We start from the raw sequence: 19,358 nt of genomic DNA on the forward strand, positions 1-19,358 counted from the left end.
GAATAAAAATAGAGGTAGTAAAGGTATAATTATACTTTATTAATGATGATGTAGGACGGATTAAATCTATGTCTATCTTTTAACATATCTCTACATTTTCAATAAATATATAAACGTACGTTGTGCTTTTTTTTTTTTCTTTTTTTTTTCCTATCTAACTGAGCTTTATTTTGAAATATCTCACCGGATGTTGTACTTTCGTTTCTCTGCGTGACGCTTGACGTCAAAGTCGTCCGTCACTGCTGCTTTTTTCTGTTTGCAAAGGAATGTCGCCGCTTCACGTCTGTCGGGACGGAGGTCTGGCAGATGTTTTGAGAAGGGGATGTCGTGGATGTGCGTGTCGTCGGCACCTCGTGAGATAAACGTGAGTATTTCACGCTCCGCCGCTGGCCAGAAGAAACGCATGACCGTGCTGCCGTGTAATGGGGGGTGGGGGGGGGAGGACGCTAAGCTAACAACGGCCACCTAAAACAGAGCCAACGGATAGCGTTACATTTGGGGGGGGGGGGGTAATGTTAGATAATGGCTGCCTCGTCTCTCGTTGACCTTGATGTACAATATTCAGCTTTGGTATTTTTTTTATTATTTTTTTTTGTAGCTTCAAATTTACGGGAAAAGTCCTCCGAGCTAATGCTGAGCAGGATAACGGTGAAAAGGGGGGGGGGGCGGGGGGGGCAATACACCCTAAAGAAATAAATAAACAAATAAACAAACAAACAACAGAACTAATCAACGCGTGTTGTCGGTGCATCGTTGTTCAGATCAGCTTTTAAATTGTAGGCCTCCTTGAAGATGAGCCTGGTGACGTCACCGCGAGCTGATCGAGATGGTGAATAATGGAAAAGCCTTCCTGGGTCAAACTGACAGCTTCCGTTAGGACGTTTATCTTTACAGGACACACGGAGTCCTTTTTTTTATTTATTTTTTTTTTTTATATGTATCACCGAACATCATTGTCAGTGGACCTACTTTGCTTTACAAAAAAAAAAAAAAAAAAGAGTTAGCTGACCACCTAAGTAAAAAAAATGGTTTTACGTTTTTCCAACAATCCAGATGTGTTTTCAAAGATGAAGGACATTTTTACGTCGCATCTTAACATCTGCATGAAAAAAGTTACATTAATAAACCGTGCTGCGTTCAGGAACTTTTCCGACGCCAGCTCATATGGGATTATATGCCTGACAACCACTCTATGTTTTTTTTGTTTTGTTTTGCAGATGATGCTCAAACCAACATGGTAGTTCCCTCCATCGCTGACGGGCACCGAAGAAAACCATCCAGTCAGTTTTAATCGTAAAAAAAATTCAGAGTCACTATCGACTCATTCGGACTCATTATTAGCGTCATTATTAGGAAGGATGGACCCTTGACTTCCGTGTCCGGGGGCCCGAATCAGGACGCGCTGTTAACACTTCGCCAGAAGGAAGTCGTCAGTCGAGGGAGGGAGGAGGGGGGGGAGGAGGTTTTCTCCGCTCTACTAACACGGCGTACGAGCTCGCGAAAGCCTCGTCGAGATGTTTTCGGCGCTGAAGAAGCTGGTGGGGTCGGAGCCGGGGCAGCTCCGGGACAAGAACATCCCCGCCGGCCTGCAGTCGATGAACCAGAGCCTGCAGAGGCGCTTCGCCAAAGGGGTCCAGTACAACAGTGAGTTCAATCACCAGACAATCAATTCGATTTATTTTTTATTTATTTTTTTATGTTGAATCTGTTTTTAGTTTTTTAATGACGACTTTTAACGCCTCCTCCAGTGAAAATAGTTATCCGGGGGGACAGGAACACTGGAAAGAGCACGTTATGGCATCGGCTGCAGGGCAAGAAGTTTGTGGAGGACTACATACCCACTCAGGAGATCCAGGCCACGAGCATCCACTGGAATTACAAAAGTAAGTCACGTCGCTTTCCGGACCGTTGACGGGTCGTTTAAAAAAAAAAATAATTATAATTTTAAATCTTCTCACATCTGTTGTTTCTGTTTTTGACATTTTCTCTGTTTGTGCCTCACGATTTAATTCCAGTGGCTCCGTATCAAGGTAATAAAAGAAGACACATTTTAGATGTAGCTTCAGCCAACTGTGTAATTTATTTTTTTTAGATTGGGGGAGTCATAAAGTTCAGAGACTGTTCCTGTCGGGCAGGAATTGAGCGCTGGAACCGACTTTGAACTTTCTACTTTTTTTTTTTTTGAACCCCCTTTTAGAGTAGACGTCCTGTACTTGGTGTTAGTACCTCCGTTGCTAAGCAACCACTTAGCATTTTTAGTCACCGGATCCATATCGGAGTCACTTAACAAGTCTGCACAGTTTGAACTTCTTCTCCTCTGCGGCCCCAGTTTAATTCAATGAAATTTTTATCTATCATTTATCAAATCACAACACGGGTTATTTTAAAAAACACTTTAACACATTCAAGTTCTTAAACTTTACAACATTATACAGACAAATTCAACTATTCCCACGTAAGCTAGAAGGGAAAAAAAAACCTCCTCTTTAAGGGAAAAAACCTCCAAACAGAACCGGGCTCAGAGGTGGGCGGAGCCAATCTGCCTTGACCGGTTTGAGGGGCGTGAGAGGGGAGAGCAGAGAGAGAAAAGAACAGCATAGAGATCCAAAACACGAGCTGTTGGTTGGCGGGACCGACAATCACAGAGCAGAGACATGCAGCTCCGCGGACGTCTGCAAAAAACAAAGAACGGGACGTGAATGGAGAGGAAACCCCAGAACATGAATAATGACTCCACCCTTTTTGTTCTGTCTCAGCTACTGATGACGTGGTGAAGGTGGAGGTGTGGGACGTGGTGGACAAAGGTGACTTTGTTGACACACACACACACACACACACACACACACACACACACATTGCCATTCACAAACTTGGGAAGTTTCGTTCCGCTCCTTTGTTTCTCGGTGTTGATGTTGTCTTTTTTTGTTGTTGTTGTTGTTGTTGTGCACCTTTCTTGCACTCATCTCAGGCCAAAAATACCCTCTTCCCGAAGGTGGAGGTGAGCGGCTTACTATAGTGTGTAGTTACTAAAACTGGGTTGTTGTGCCGTGGATTTTGTTTTGTTTTTGTTTTTGTTGCCCCGCCCCTTCCTCTCATCCCCCCTCCCCCTCCCCCCTGACTCCGATCTGAATGTCAATATACTCCCTAAGGTTTGGCTTCTCTCATGGTTTTGCTGTGTGGCTACGTCTACAGAGTTTGGCTGGTGTTTTGTTTATTTATTTTAAAAAGGGCAGCGGTGCGTGTTAAGCTGCGAGACGCTTTTTTTTTTTTTTTTTTTACCTTCAGAAAAAGCGTCCGTGCTGCTCGGCTTTTGCTTGACTCATCAAAAAAAAAAAAAGCAACAAAGTTAAGACGTTTTTGTTTTTCCACCTTTTCACACTGTGCAATTTTGTTTTTGTTTTCCTCGTTCTTTTTCAGGCAAAGGCAAACGACGCGGGGACAATTTGAAACTGGAGAATGAGCCTCAAGAGGTGATTATCATGTGACGTGAGGAGGGAAAAAAAACAAAAACATCAGCTTGTTTTAATAATAATAATAATAATGTGTTGTTGTTGTTGCAGTCGGACGAGGTGGCCCTGGACGCCGAGTTCCTGGACGTGTACAAGAACTGCAACGGCATCATCATGATGTTTGACATCACCAAGCAGTGGTAAAGAGCCGTCGTGTCCCGACGCCGATCTCGTACTGCAAAATGCATGATGGGAGGATTAGGTTTCAGTCTGCAGAGCCGCTTCCACCGCTGGACTTCGTTCGGCTTTCAAAGAGGCCTTAAAATACACTCCAGGTTTTTTTCTTTGTGCTATTTTTAGGCATCACGAGGGAGCAGACAGACTTTTTTTTTTTTCTTTTTTTTTTTTTAATATTAGCCTGTGACATAATTCAGCAGTAAGTCTTTAGATTCACTTTGACTGTGATGGTATTAGTTTCAGTTTGTAACATTAACTAGTGCAGCACGTACACAGTAAACGGGCCGATTATGACATCATCGCCTGAACGTGATGATTTGAGATTTGACTGTAATCAATGCAATTCTTTTCCATTAATTTCTATAAAACAAAAAAGAAACAGAATGATGAACACGTGTCTTATTTCCATTGCTGCTTCCACGTCGGCGAATGACGTCATCGTCGTCTTCTTCTGTGCTTTAACAGCGCCACCAACTGTTTATCTCGAGGCACTTGAAGTCTATTTTTTGTTTTTTTTACATTTCAATGAGCATCTATTGACATTAACATCACGGATTTAGCTGGAAAAAGCCTTTAAAATGACTTTTTTAATTCTCCATAAGTTGTGTTTGTGTGTGTTATTAAACTAAACCGTGATTAAGCTTCAAAGTGTCATAAAATGAACAGAAAAAGAAGATAAATTGTCAACTAAAATGTCCCGATTGTGACTGCTTCACTTTTATCAGATGAGTCTGGTGTGTTTTATTTCATTTACAACGCGATGCTAAGTTGTCTTATTGTTTTATTTACTCCTTTATTAATTCTGTCAACCGCAGGACGTTTAACTACATCCTGAGGGAGCTGCCCAAAGTTCCCACCCACGTGCCGGTGTGCGTGCTGGGGAACCACCGGGACATGGGCGAGCACCGCGTCATCCTGCCTGACGACATCAGAGACCTGATCGCCGGACTGAACAGGTAGCCGTCAAGCTGAACAACAACAATAATAATTATAATAATTATTATTATTATAGATGGAAATCACAAGTCTGACCGTGATGGTTAACAAGGAAGTAAGAAGTTGCTTCTCGGAGCTGTAGCGGCAGCGGAAAACTAATTTAAAGGTGGACTTTGAAGTTGATCGTGTTGATTCTGCTGCATCAGCAAAAAAAAAAAAAACGTATTAGCTCATCATCTGTCCGTCTACCAAAATGAGGGAGTTTAATGGAGCAGACAAATCGGACATATTGAGCTCGTTAGTGCTGCATGTAACACCACAAACCCACTGATAAACACTCTAAAAGCAGAATGTGTGTAATTTTGCTGTTGCTATGGTGATTTTCCTAAAAAAAAAAATAAAAAAAAAAAGGGAGGCAATTAAGGCTATAATATAATCTACAGGCACCACCAGTTTGTTCCCCTGTCCACACTGTGCAGACAATCTAACTTCAGTTATAGAAAAAAAAAAACACAAATTCTACCAGACTGCAAGAAATCTGAGAGCTGGTGTTACAGTGAAAGATGTCCCCCCCCCCCCTCCATCACCGGACTGTGACCTGCCCTGACCAAATTTAACCGACACTTCCTTTCCTGTCACAGAATGCTATGGGTCAGACTCAATACCGCCCCCTACTGTGCAAAAAAAGGAAATCCAAATTGGGTTTTAAATCTGACAGATTTGAATTTAACCTTTAGAGGATTTTGTTCGATTATTTACGCAGCAGACAAACATTACAGGCCCCGACCTTTGACCTTTGGCTCTCCCTCGTCTTTTTACAGACCGATGGGCTCGTCTTACATCCACTACGCCGAGTCGTCCATGAAGAACGGCTTCGGTCTGAAGTATCTGCACCGGTTCTTCAACATCCCCTTCCTTCAGCTGCAGGTCGGTGTTTCACTATCAACCGTTATTGTTCTTTATATAATCATATAAACGGGAGACTGGTGTGTGTCTGAGTTATTCATGTCGTGTGTGTGTGTGTGTGTGTGTGTGTGTGTGTGTGTGTGTGTGTGTGTGTGTGTGTGTGTGTGTGTGTCCAGAGAGAGACCCTCCTCAGGCAGCTGGAGACCAACCAGCTGGACATGGACGCCACCCTGGAGGAGCTGTCGGTGCAGCAGGAGACCGAAGATCAGAACTACGACATGTAATGTCTTGATTTTATTTTAATCTCTCGCACATCGTGATCGTTTTTCTGTGCTTTTTTTTTTATTATTTTTCATCTAGATGTTGAATTTTGCACAGATTTATGACTTCTTCTTCTTCTTTTCTTTTTTTAACCATTCTCATACTTTTCTTGGCTGAGTTAGTTGTGGCTGTTTAGAATTTAGATGTGTAACAGCTGGTTTTTCAAGTAAAACCTCCATATTTGCTGCAAAACAGTTGAACAAAGAAAACTTTAGTTTATTAGTTCATTTCTTTAACTTGTAAAGAGTTCCTCTTGTTTTTTTTCTCACAGTTTAAAGCACAAGACGATATCAAAACAATTATTATTACTGTCATATACATTAAAAGTAGAGCTTTACATTCAAATGTAATGACATACAGTTGCCGTAGCGACCACTCTCAGCCCTAAAAAAAAAAAAAAACAGCAAGGGGTAACGAGACGGTAAGAAATAAACAATGAATAAATAAATCATCAGTCAACACTGGTAGGAAAAGCAACGGTAACATTTAATACTCTTTGAGTAAAAACTAAATAGATTAATAATGAATTAAAACGCAGTTATTTTTAAATCCTTATTATTTAACATTGTGATTTTTTTTTTGTTTTTGTTTTTTCTGCAGCTTCCTGGAGAACCTGGAGTCGCGCAGTAAAGGCTACGGCTCCCCCGGCCCGGCCAACGGTCAGAGTCCCTCGTCGGGCTCCCAGTCGCCCGTCGTCCCCCCGAGCGGCGCCTCCACGGGCAGCTCCAGCCCCAGCACCCCGCAGCCCCCCATCCCCTCCCAGGCGCTGCCGCAGTCGCCGTCCGCAGCCTCCGCCCCGCCCCCTCCTCCTCCTCCTCCTCCACCTCCGCCTCCACCCTCGGCGGCGGGGGGCGGCGGCGGCGGCAGCGGGGGGGGTGGCGGCCGCTTCGCCCACCGCCGAGGCGAAGCCGTCGGTCCAGTCGCCCGAACACCTCCAGTCGTCGGCGCCGCAGAAACGCAGCTTCATGTCCCGCTGGTTCGGCTCGTCTCCGGCCAACGAGGCTCCTGCTTCTGGATCAGGTGACGTCTCTTCTACAACAGAGGACGTCTCTGCAACGTGAACACAAAGCTAACCGCAGCTTAGACTTTAATCTCCTCTGTGATTTACGGACTTTAGTCTTTAGGCCACAGATATACTGGCTTTAAACTGTGCATGACGGCCGCCTCGCATTATTCTACGTCAGTAACACAACGCCTCCGCTAGATCTAATATATGCATGACCAGTAGGGGGCAGTACGGAGGAGTGACGGACACCTGCGGCACTAAAAGGAAACGAGTCTGAGACCGTTACTTCCGCACATGACGGGAAATTCTTTAAAACCTGAGTGTGAACGGAACCTGCGATCTGTTTGATTGACAGGCCTGTGGTGCAATCAGGCTACAGCTATCGGTGGGCGGGACGTAGTATCGTCAGGTTTCCAGTTAGATCCACCGCTGCAACCTCCCCCCTCCTCCAGCTCGTCCAAATATGGTCACTTCCTGCTCCGAACTAGCAAAGATGGCGCCGGACAAAATCCGGACCTGTAATTCTAGTCCCATAATATTCAACATGATTTAGCCAGTTTGAAAAAATCGCAGCTATGAAGCTGTTGGCCATAAAGAAAGCCCCCCCCCCCCCCCAACCTCCCCCCGGCATGCCCCATCTACAAAGTAAAGAAATAGTACTTACTGTTACTACGCCGTACGTTCTGTGAGTACGTTTGTATTTTGTTTCTTTGTCCCAAGACGACGGCGGGGAAACCGTTTTTTTAGTTTTTAGGTTTTAAACGGTGACAAATATGTTAGAACTTGATAATAACAGGATGCAGCAGTCATTAAGTCTTAAAGCCCCACCCCCTCCCCCACCCTGAGGAAATGAGTGCTGCTTTGTGTGACTAAAACACCAAACTGCACTTTTCAGATCAGCTTCAGAACGGATTATTTAACCATGAAAGAAACGTAGTAATCAGTCACGAGATTTGGAGGCTAAGCGGTCTGGAAATGCGGAGCTTTTATCTGCGGTTCAAAAAGGGGGAAGCGGCTGGAAAGTCATGTGATTTCTTTCTTCTTTTTTTTTTTTTTTTTTTTTTTTTCCTCCGTTTTCACTTCGGTTTCTCGTGTGATTCACAACCAGCGCTGCGATAGGAGCTTTTTAAAAAGTCAAGATTTTTTTTTTTTTTTAACAAAAGTCGATCGTCAATTTGCGTCTCCAAAATGTTTTCCTCAGACGAGCCCCCGGCGCCGCCGTGTCCCGGCAAGGTCCAGAGCCTGGACGACTTCGTGCCGGACGAGAGGCTGGACAGGAGTTTCCTGGAGGACAGCCTGCCGTCCAAGAACAAGACGCCGCAACCTGCGGCGGCGGCCGTCGACAGCGACAGGTGAGCGGACACGTTTTTTACACTCCGCCTTAAATGTGGATGAGAAGCTTTATTTAGTTTTATGTCGGGTTTAAATGAAAGCTAAAAAAAAAAACGTAACGACGTACCGATCAGAGTCTCATCTTTGTCTCCTGAGCGCCTGTTTCAGTGCCCAGATGGAGCCTTTTTTTGGGGGGTTGGGGGACTTCAATCATAATATTATGTGAAATATATGGAATATTATTAATATTATTGTTATTATATCCAAACTCAAATGGAAGCTCTTGTTTTCTTTCATATCTCCGGCAGTAATCGACTTTATTTGTTCCATTTACAGCGTTGTCGTCGTCGTGGTGTTCGATGCCGTCTGTGTAATATTTTCTGTTGAATAAACCTACGTTTGCACAACACCTGTACAACCCTGCAGGGAATTTGATATAAATATTAATTATCAAGAGTTAAGGGAATTTTGTTGTTGTTGTCGGTGTGTGGAAAAAAAAAGTCCTCGTATTCTTTTTTTTTTTAGGAATAAAGTATATTTACCTAAAACTTCTTAGGATCTGACATAAAATACAAGTTTTTTTTATGACATTTTTGTGCATTTAAAGAATGATGTGTGTGTGCGTCTGTATATATTTATATCTATTAACAAAGGGTGAAGTTAAACCAGACATATCTTTCCTGTCCTCTCTCCCAGCGACGGTGAAGGCAGAGGAAACCCGATGGTGTCGCGCTTCCAGGACGAGCTCGACCCCGACGACACGGAGCCCAGCCTCCCTCAGGTCACGCTCCTCCCCCCCAGCAAAGACATCACTCTGACCAGCGACGAGGAGGAGGGAGTACCGGCCCCCGCCGTCACGCAGGTCCTGGACGTGGACAGCGAACCCGACCTGAAGGCGTGAGTCCACCTGACCCCTTTAACTCCCAGGAATGTATATAAACACTTATGATAAGTCGTTTAAACGTTCCTCGTCGTCTTCCTTTAAGTCCCGTGATCCACATCACCAAACCGAAGGTGGCGTCTAAAGCTCCGGAGCCCCGCGGTCAGACGCCCATCTCCCTCACCTTGACTCCGGCGTCGGAGCAGCAGCAGCAGCCGTCCCGACACCAAGGCAAGAAGAAGGGCGGCACGCCCAAAGCCGAGGACTCGGACACGGACCCCGAGGCCCCCGTGGCCCAGCAGTTGCTCTCCTTCATCATGGACGACCCCGACTTCGACTCCGAAGCGTCCGACACACCAAAAATAACGAAGGTAAAGTTAGAAGCGGCTGCTTATAGACATTTTAAACGCGCTCGTGTCATTTTTTTTGGTTTTTTTTCACCTTCGGCTCCCCTTTCGCCCGATGCAGGACGCGTTTCCGGTCCGGGACGAGCTCCTGTCCGACCTCTCCGAAGACGACCTGCAGCTAGCCAAGGTGGCCGAACCCCTGAAGCCCACTTTGATCTCCTTCAAACCCAAGGACGACGCCGACCTGTTCGGCCTCGGCTTCCAGGAAGAGCCTCCAGCGGCCAAGGACAGCAGCGAGGATCAGGAAGGCAAGTCGTCGCAAATATCTGCCCGACGCGATATTTGAGTCACCGCTAGTATCCACGAATGAGCTGTAGCTGCTGTTGTGATGTTTAGTTTTAACGCTACGTCTCTTTTTTTTAAGTTGGTAAATGATCCATTTTGGGGAGGGGATGGATCTCTTTGTAAAACACACTTTTTTTGCTGTTTACTGAATAAACGCGCAGGCTGTCTACCGGACGCTCGTTTCACCGAAGCCTCCTCCAGGTTTAGTTTTCTTTCGTCGACCTCGTCTGTCATTTCTGACTCACATCGGAGGCCCCGCCCCCCTCGCACAGTTCACGTGTCCACCGCAACGCAGAGCCGACCCTGTGAAACAATGCTGGAATAATTCAATAATCTGAGCACTGACGTGATCGGGTCCTGACGGTTCAGGTTGTGAATTACAAACTCCAGTCTTCAATGCAAACAGTCAAATTCACAATTTTTCAACTGTTTGTCTTTTTCTCTTTTTACAAGTGTATAAATGTTGAATAGACAATTCATTCAGACATTTTCAAATGTGAAATACGTCGCAAATTTTGAACAGAAGGAGCATTTCTGTACACGTTTATGTGTTTATTTACTTGTATACTAATTACTATATTTACATGATATACGTGTTTATTTGCGTATTGAGAATCCAAGCGAGTCTTTTTTGGTCATCCCGAAGCAAGATTTAAATGCCCAACGTTACGTTGGTCACCTTAATTTGATTGAAAGCAATGAGGTCTAAAGTTTCTGCTTTATAAAATAGTTTAGCCAATAAAAAAAAAATTAAAAAAAACTTTTTAACTTTAAAAAAAAATGTTTTATTAGATTAAATTTAAAAGAAATGTGCTTAATCTCAGTCAAACATCATCATAACTGTTTTATGTATCCGCTCCCATTTCAGAGAAAGACAGCAAACTCCCCTCCAAAGACAAGAAGAAGAAGAAGAAGAAGAGCAAAGAGGTGAAGTTGTTGTTGTTTGTTTGTACGACCAACCGAAATCACTAAAGCGTGTGCGAACGTCGTTTAAACTTCGTATCCGGTCGCTTTGCAGGAGGACGAAAAGAGCAAGAAGAAACACAAACACAAGAAGAAGGAAAAAGACGAAGTGGCGGCCGCCGACGAGAAGGAGAAAAAGAAAAAGAAAACCCGGACCAAGAAAACCGACGTGGATGAGCTGGAGGACTTTCTGGGTGGCGGAGCGGCGTCGATCAAAAGAGACGGCGGCGATTACGAAGAGCTATAAGAGTTTGGTTGGTTTTATTTTGTTGGTGAACGGCGCCGTAGGGGAAAAAAAAAAAATACTTGTGGTTCCTCGACTTGTATGTGCATAAGGCAGCATCTCCAAAGCCATACACGATACGCGAAGGCTACCGACGGCACCCGGGTAACAAAAAAAAAACTACAGAGGACTCCATACGTTCTCTTCCCATCTACACTACTGCTGTCGCTTCCATTCCTACCAATCAGAAGAAGCGGCGGCGACAGTCTCTTTCCGTACTTTTTAACCTGAATCGAAATATGTTCCACTTTGATTTGATCCACTCCGCATCCAGCCGCTGTAAATAAGGGTTTTACCATTTAGTCTGAATGTCTGCGTGGTCGGTGTAATAATTGAGAGCATGCTCAAAGAGACGGCTGAATCCTTAAAGACTCCTTCGTGTTCTTTCTTTCTTTCTTTCTTTCCTACTTGTCGGCTTAAAACGGTTAAATGGCAGATTTTCCGTCTCGTGTCTAATCGTGAACGCCGCAGAAGAATTCAGACTGAGCTGACTCCAGGCTGACTTCCCCCTTTTTTCTTTTCTTCTTTTATATCACTCCAGGAGTATATCGTCCAGGTTAAATCAGCTAAATCTGAAAATGCATCGTGTTTTTCTTTTGTTATCATTGAACCGATTGTTCTTACTGCAAAAACTGACATCAAAATACTCCACGTCTCATGTTTACACGTTTATATACTTCGAATATCTGATTGTGGTCAGATAACCAATGCTGTTAGCAACTTTTCCCATATATGATGCTTTTAATTTGAAAGGAGGGCTTTTAATTTGAAACAGAAAGTCGCGAAAGTTGCAAATTAGTCCCTCGGTGACATACAGTTGCGTTATTGGGGCAGGCGTCACCGTTGCCGTCGAGCCACGCAAGTGTTTACATTATAGACTGAAAATATAAAGTGGACGTAGCTAAAAAAAAAAAAGAAAGTTTCGAAGCTTTAAAACCTCGAGTTCAGATTTTGGCCATCTTTGCTAGTTCGGAGCGGTTCAGAGCCGGATGTGACCATATTTGGACGAGCTGGGGGATCTGATTGGAAACCTGACGATACAACGTCCTGCCTGTCAATCAAACACGCCCCCAAAAACGCCTCTTTTTTTTATTTCCTTTGAATTTCATGAGTTGAATGGGAGTCTATGGAGCCGGAGGCGTTTTTAAAGCCTCTAGTGGCACTCGGTGGTATTGCAGCTTAAGACACTTCTACATCGTCCTCATTTTTTTCAGACCCAGAAGCTGCGAACACTTTTATATCCGGTCTGTGAGATCGAGTCAGATCCACCGCTCGCTCCTCGCTGGGTTCGTCCAAATATGGTCACGTCCGGCTTCAAAAAATAAGAGGTAAAACATCGCTCGTCGGTTACCGTCCGTCGCGGTTCGATTAGTCTGCAGTTTCTCACGGCAACAATTTGCGACTGTAATCGTCTTCATCCGACGTCCTGAAAGACAAGTTTTCCTGTCGTCTTCAGAAAAACTGTAACGCATGCTGTAAGAATTGGCTGACTCAGCGAGGGCGTCGTCTCGGTCCGTCGCCTCCTTCAGGTTTTAGTTTCCTCGCCCTACCTTTTGTTTCCTTCTCCCTGTGCTTCACACAAACACACAACTTCTCTCCATGTTTTCTGCAGTTGCCTTATCGGAGGTTGACCACGAGTGGACGACGTGCAGCTGGTGTGTCCCCCCCCCCCCCACCCCCCCCATCCATTAACCATTTGAAGTGTTCTTACTGTAAAACGTGAGCTAGCTCGGTCGGGGGTTTAGTTTTTCGTAGCCTTTTTCATCGGTGGATCCGTTTCATCCTTCGTAAGATTGCGGTGAATCAGTACGTTTTGTCCTTTTTTTTTTTGTCTTTTGTTTTGAATCCCTCTTGAGTGTTAAAAGTTTTTGTTTTGTTTTTCCTCGCCGTGTTATCCTCGTGTTATTTATTGCATCAAAAACGTCAGAGGTCGTTTTGTTTTCTGTTTTTTGGTGCTTCAAATCGCATCACGCAGCTTCTTTTTCTTCCACAGCTTTTTACAGAAACGGTAACTGCTTTCTTGTGGTTTTTTCTTTTTTCTTTTTGTTCCAACGCCTCAACGCTTCCATTTCGCTCGCATCACCAAAAACGGTTTTTCGAAGAAGTAAAAGCATCCGAGAGCAAACGACGTATATCGTGGGTTGTTGTTGTTTTTTACGGGTTTCTTCGTACGTTTTTATTTTCTTTAGACAGTTACTCTCTGTTTGGTTTACAAAGAAATAACATTTGATATTCCAAAGTGGAAACTATGCAGCATTTGATCCTGAATACTGTACTTTTTTTGGTTGTTTTTTGTCATGTGATTGAGGATAAATGCTGACTGCGCAGTTTCAAGCAAAGCATGAGACTTCAATGTACAGTAAGAAAAGAATGTATAAAGTCTATAAATAAATATATATATTTGAAGAGCTTTGTTCCAAAATGACGCCGTACACCGTGTGGAAACAATTGCTCGGAAATCGTAATAAATAAATGCATAAACAAAAGAAATTTCCAACAGGGAAAAATTCTGCCGACTAAATTTCGGGTATGTTTTTTTCCCAAATGGTTGCACGACATTTTGGAGCGAAACCCTTCATTTATTTTTCACCCCATGACATGTTCCATCTTTACACTATGTGTGAGTTTGCCGATGTTTGGTTTGTCCAATAAATGCAAACTTATTTCTTCATAAAAAAAAAAACTAAAACATTTCTCCTGTCTTTTATTTCCTTCAAAACAACATGAGCCGGATCTTATCACTGCTTTTAATTTCATTTGGACTTTTAAAAGTTTATCAATAAACTTATTTTTCAGAAAAGATGAAAAAAAAAATATGGCTTCGTTTATCTATATCCATCCGTGTATCTACGTATATCTATCCAAATACTTGGTCGTTTTATTTTGAAAAGCTTATCAGTCAGTATCGAGCGCTCTCATTGGCTCCTCCGCTAGCCAATGACAGACGGTATTGTTAAAGCGCCATCTTTCGGTGTCCACGTGAGAAGTCTGTCCCGGCTTGCTAGTTCGCTAAAGAAACATCATGGTGAGTTAAAAAAAAAATTTTTTTTTTTAAAAAGTACTTTTTAATCAGCATTTAAGTGTTTTAAGAGTTTAGTATGAACGTTACGACGGTGAATTGCTAAGTTTAGTTAGCCACCGAGCTAACGGCGGACTGATCGGGGTAGTTTCGCCCCTCGTGCTGCTGCAGCACATCCTGGATATCAATATTATATTATCAATATTATATTATCAATATTATATTAAGGGTTAAAAACCTTCTTATCGTGCAGCGGATAAAATATTATCTCAGTCGAAAGAGTGTTTGAGGATCGTGCAGATGTTTTCAGATCATTGTCAAACGTCCTGGTTGGTTTATTTTTTAGTAAAAGAAAAGAAAACGTGACCTGAACAAACACTGAGGATTATTAATAATCTGCTGAATATAAACATGACAGATTGATCAGGAATTGTTGAAGACGGAGAAATCGATTATTGTATTGGCGAGTAATAACTAGATAATTTAAGAAGACTCAGAACTACACGTGTAAATATTTTAATAACGTGATTTATTCTTTATTTAACACCACACATTTTGTAAAAAATTACTACTTTGAAAAAAAAAAATTTTTTTTTTTCCCATTATTGATTAATATGCTGAGATTAATCAATTAGTTGTTTGGTCTTTTAAAAATGTCAGAAAATACTGAGAAAGGGGTGACAAATGTTAAAATGTTTAACTTTGTCCTCACTAACGGTCCACAACCAACAAATATTTAGTTTATCACAAATAAAAAGACTAAAAGAAGAAGGAAATAATCACATTTAAGAAGCTGGAAGCAGAGAATAAAAAAAAAAAGAATGAAAACAATCAATTGATTATAAAAATTTAAAAAATAATTCTGTCGTATTAAGTGTTTGATATTTGAAGTAATATATCATGTGTTTATTACATCTCCCCTTAATGTCTTGCGTTGATTTCCACTTTGTAAAATGAACACAAACAGTATAAATGATAGAATCTGTGATTTTGAGATGAAATGCGGTTTTCGGACTAATGTGTTTTGTTTTTTTATTGTTGTCGTAGCTGCGTCGGGAGGTGAGACAGAGGCGGGAGTACCTGTACAGGAAGGCCCAGGAGGACCGGCTCCGGACCATAGAGGACAAGAAACAGAAGATAAAAGGAGCGCTCGACGGTACGGCTTCTTTTGTTCCTTTTAGTTTTTCTGCCGCATTTTTTGCGCGACATCTCATTAAACCGCTGCTTTAAGACGTGTTTGCGTTTTCTTTTCTTTTTTTCTTCTCTACAGAAAATGTTCTGCTTCCCACCGAAGTCCGCAAAGACGCTCTGCAGCTCCAGAAACTTCTGGAATATGACGACGAAGGAGCAGAAGGTCGGTGCCGGACACTCCCGCTATCATCATACGTGTGTTGTTGGTTTTTTTTGTCGTTCACTCATCAGTTGTTGGTGTGTGTGTGTGTGTGTGTGTGTGTGTGTGTGTGTGTGTGTGTGTGTGTGTGTGCGCGCAGGCGTCAGCTCTCACATTGACGACGAGTATAAATGGGCCGGAGTGGAGGATCCTAAATTGATGGTCACGACGTCCAGAGACCCGAGCTCCAGGCTCAAAATGTTCGCCAAGGTCGGAACCTGTTTTTTCTCCGGGTTGTTTTGAGATCGTCAGAAAAACGATGTCAAAAAAACACGAGCTCGCTCGATGCTTCGCATCGTATCGCTTACAGCTCATTGTTTGATCGCCTCCCGAGCGGAGGGAAGTGAAACTTAATCTGCCGGCAGCTTCTTTTTCCCTTCGATCCCTGTGATGATCCGCAGGGATGAAAAAAAAACCGCCGACGTGGACGTCAACTGTAGTCGGGACTCACGTTAGACATTTATAGTAACGCTTATTTAAGACTTAAGTTTCTTAAAAATAACAACCTATTTTGTCACAGATTGTATTCAAATTGGAGTTGTAATGTTAAACTTTGAAATATAGTGTAACTTAACAATAGAAAAATGTAATTTGTCTACAGGCAACTAAAAATCTATAGTGTCCAGTATTAATAGAAAAATGCTTCTATATTATATTGATCATGTTTTAAACAAAAAAATATTACATATTGCACCTTTTTTTTTTTTTTTTACTTTACAGTGAAAATATATAAATAAATATACAAACTTGCATTTCTCTTTGTAGGAATTTAAAACATATTAATATACATTGCAAACAGACTTGAAAGGTCTTTGAAGGATAATAAACAGAAAGTAAGAGGGAAAGAACGGAATAATTAAATAAGGAGGTTACTTACTACTGTCATTTTGCATTATTATTATTATTATTATTATTATTATTATTAAATCTTGACGGTGAAGACCATCAGAACGTATTGAGAATTAACGTGTGTCGTCGTTCCAGGAGGTGAAGCTGATGTTTCCCGGCGCTCAACGCATGAACCGAGGAAACCACGAGATCAACGCGCTGGTTCGAGCCAGCAAAGCCAACAACGTCACGGACCTCATCATCGTGCACGAAACACGAGGACAGCCAGGTCGGCTTTTGTTTTTTTCTTTGCTTCAGTCTTTACGTTTTGGACGATGCGTCACCGCTTTCTCACATTTTACTTAAAGCGAAGCTGAAATAATCTCAATAGTAAATAAAAAAATGTTAAAATGCACATTATATACAAATAAAAATAGGGTAATATTACATTTAACTAGACTAAACTAAACAACAAGTGCAACGTCTTGATGTAGGATTTTGCCAGAGGTGAGTCATTGTACAAGTCTTACTGGAGTGGGAAAAATTAATGCAGCACAATTCATGGTGTGAATCAGTCGCTTTTATTTATCTCGACTTCTATTGAAAAAAAAAAAACAAGGTCTTTTTTCTTTTTTTTTTAAGTGCGACTACGAGGTCGTATTTACGTGATCGTTTCCTGCGTTGTTCCACAGACGGCCTGGTGGTGTGCCACCTGCCGTTCGGCCCCACGGCGTACTTCACGCTCTACAACGTGGTCATGAGGCACGACGTCCCCGACATCGGCACGATGTCCGAGGCCTTCCCCCACCTCGTCTTTCACAACTTCAGCTCGCGGCTCGGCACCAGGGTGAGCGAGCGAGCGAGCGGACCGTGGCGCCGCACGCACGATATTCTCTTTCAGCTGCTCGTTTTGTTGCGTTGCGACTAATTAATTCCCTCCTCGCGCAGGTGTCGAATATCCTCAAGTATCTTTTTCCAGTGCCGAAGGAGGACAGCAGGCGCGTGATCACGTTCGCCAACCAGGAGGACTTCATCTCTTTCAGGTCCGTTTTGAAAAGCTCTTCCTCAGTTTACACCAAATATATATATATAAATATATATATATATATTATAGAGGAAACAGTTCGATGTTATATCTTTTTTCTTTTTTTTTTAATAGACATCACACGTACAAGAAAACAGACCACAAGAACGTTGAGCTGACAGAAGTCGGACCAAGGTTTGAAATGAAACGTAAGTATGGACAGATATCGTTAATCCCTGTATTAATAATGAAAAAAAAAAACTCTGGAAGAGATAATACAGCTGCGGGAAACGTTTAAAGGTGCAACGTGTGAGATTTAAGTCCCGTCTTGTAGTACCACTTTGTACCTGAAGGGGGGGCGATAGTGAGTAACGTCCAGTTTGCCTTCCGCTTGGCTCAGTTTGGTCGAATTTTCTTGACCTGCCGTTAGTTAGTAGAGTTGTTTATTTATTTATTTTCATAACTGATGATTATAATTACAGTAAGATTATATGGATCCAGCAATCGATCAACTGATGAAACCATTTCAGAGTTTTTTTTTAGCAAGAACAACCGCTACAGCAAAACTATATATTTGACGCCGTATACGATGTTTTATCGGTAAGGTTTGTGTTGTCATCAGACGCACTAAAGATCCATTTTTAGATTCAGTTTTAAAGTCCGCCTGGTTTGCGAGCCAGATAACGAGCTAATTTGAGCTCGTCGGCAAGTACAGCGAGTCGAAACTGCGTATCGAAGAAACGGCTAACTTGGCAAACATTATTAATGCCTCATGTAACATTTTACAATTTAGTTATGTTCATAAAGCTCTCGCTACGTAGCTGCCGTTAGCATTAACAGCTAATCAATTTAGAAGAAATGTTTTCATTCTTTTCCCCAATTTTTTATTCTTATTTTGCTTTTTGAGTTTCAGCCATCATTGTTAATGTTGGCAAGAAGTTAGAATACTTTTCTGCTCCTCATGTTGGACTGAGAGCAGACTGGATGCTACAGTGACTCACTATCGCCCCTTGAGGTCTGGGTCGGTATTACATAGGATACATAGGACTTCTTTGGCAAAACAGCTATTTCTTGACATCCTGTTTAATTTTTTTTTTTTTTTATGTTTTAGACAGAAAATCGTTCATATCGCATCTTCAACCATTACGGAAGCACTGTGTGGTTTTAATGTAGAAATAAAATCAAATTTCTCCCTCTCGGGGGATTTTTCCTGTTTTTATTTTGTTTTTTTCAAATTCCTCTGCTTGTCTTTGAGGGCGTGTAAAGTGTTTACGTTTGTTCTCCTTCTGGGTTTTTTTTGCTGTTGTTTTTTTTAGTGTACATGATCAAACTCGGCACGCTGGAGAACGAGAGCACCGCAGACGTCGAGTGGCGTCACCACGCGTTTACGCACACGGCGAAGAAGAGGAGGTTCCTCAGTATCGAATAGGACATAAAAATAAAAAACTGGATGGACTACAGTTTGTCTTTATAATGTTAAATTTATTAAAACAATGACACGTGAGGTTTTGTAAAAGAAGATATTTGATAATCTCATGGGTTTCTGACTTCCCGGACATCTTTACAGGAAATGGGGACTAAAAACTACATCATATCTGTAATAAGTTACAGGAACGCTCAAATAAATTGAGCTTTTTTTTTTTTTTTTACAACCCAGTTTGTAAGCAAAGACCTAATTCATTCTGTACAGAGTGTAATATAACTGTTATGCTATTTTATAATAAAATTGTACATTGTCTCTGGTGTTTTTTTAATTTTTTATTTGGGTCAATATGTAATACGCATTTTTATTTTTTTATTCATATATATCAAATGGATAAATTCTGTTTTCATATACTTTGTGTTGTATTTGTTTATACTAACACAAACCAAGGGAAAAAAATAAAGTAAAAATAAGTACTTTGACTCAAGTGCTCTACTTGTAATTAATTTATTAAACTAATTATTTTTATAAATGTTTAAATGAGCCGATATTTCAGCAAAAATTCATAAAGTCAGAGGGACCAAATAAGGACTTTAACTTTTAAGATTTTAACTATATTTTTGCGTGTACTTTTATTTTTTTGCTCGACTTTACTCGTAATGGGAGTAT

General features: G+C 41.9%; 2 protein-coding genes across 2 annotated transcripts; both read left to right on the top strand.

The window, feature by feature from the left end:
- The first annotated feature begins 214 nt into the window (after positions 1-214).
- Positions 215-13,819, top strand: rabl6b (RAB, member RAS oncogene family-like 6b). Its single transcript, XM_069166049.1, is given in 18 exon segments — positions 215-364; positions 1,218-1,644; positions 1,749-1,883; positions 2,757-2,804; positions 2,969-2,998; positions 3,418-3,470; positions 3,561-3,649; positions 4,502-4,642; positions 5,444-5,549; positions 5,705-5,808; positions 6,450-6,690; positions 6,692-6,869; positions 8,057-8,207; positions 8,884-9,084; positions 9,174-9,438; positions 9,536-9,722; positions 10,628-10,686; positions 10,778-13,819. Coding segments are annotated over 17 exon segments (2,310 nt in total). The 5' UTR covers positions 215-364; positions 1,218-1,514; the 3' UTR covers positions 10,970-13,819.
- A 150-nt stretch (positions 13,820-13,969) lies between these two features.
- Positions 13,970-19,004, top strand: imp4 (IMP U3 small nucleolar ribonucleoprotein 4). The gene is made up of 9 exons (XM_069166133.1): positions 13,970-14,030; positions 15,072-15,180; positions 15,295-15,378; positions 15,515-15,624; positions 16,399-16,531; positions 16,935-17,089; positions 17,191-17,285; positions 17,402-17,475; positions 18,583-19,004. The coding sequence occupies exons 1-9, from the start codon at positions 14,028-14,030 to the stop codon at positions 18,693-18,695; spliced, it is 876 nt and encodes a 291-aa protein (XP_069022234.1). The 5' UTR covers positions 13,970-14,027; the 3' UTR covers positions 18,696-19,004.
- The last annotated feature ends 354 nt before the right edge of the window (positions 19,005-19,358 follow it).

The sequence above is a fragment of the Embiotoca jacksoni genome, unplaced genomic scaffold (genome assembly GCF_022577435.1).
Source record: "Embiotoca jacksoni isolate LCO1_2020_lvr unplaced genomic scaffold, fEmbJac1.0.p SCAF_37, whole genome shotgun sequence".
NCBI classification, from domain to species: domain Eukaryota; kingdom Metazoa; phylum Chordata; class Actinopteri; family Embiotocidae; genus Embiotoca; species Embiotoca jacksoni.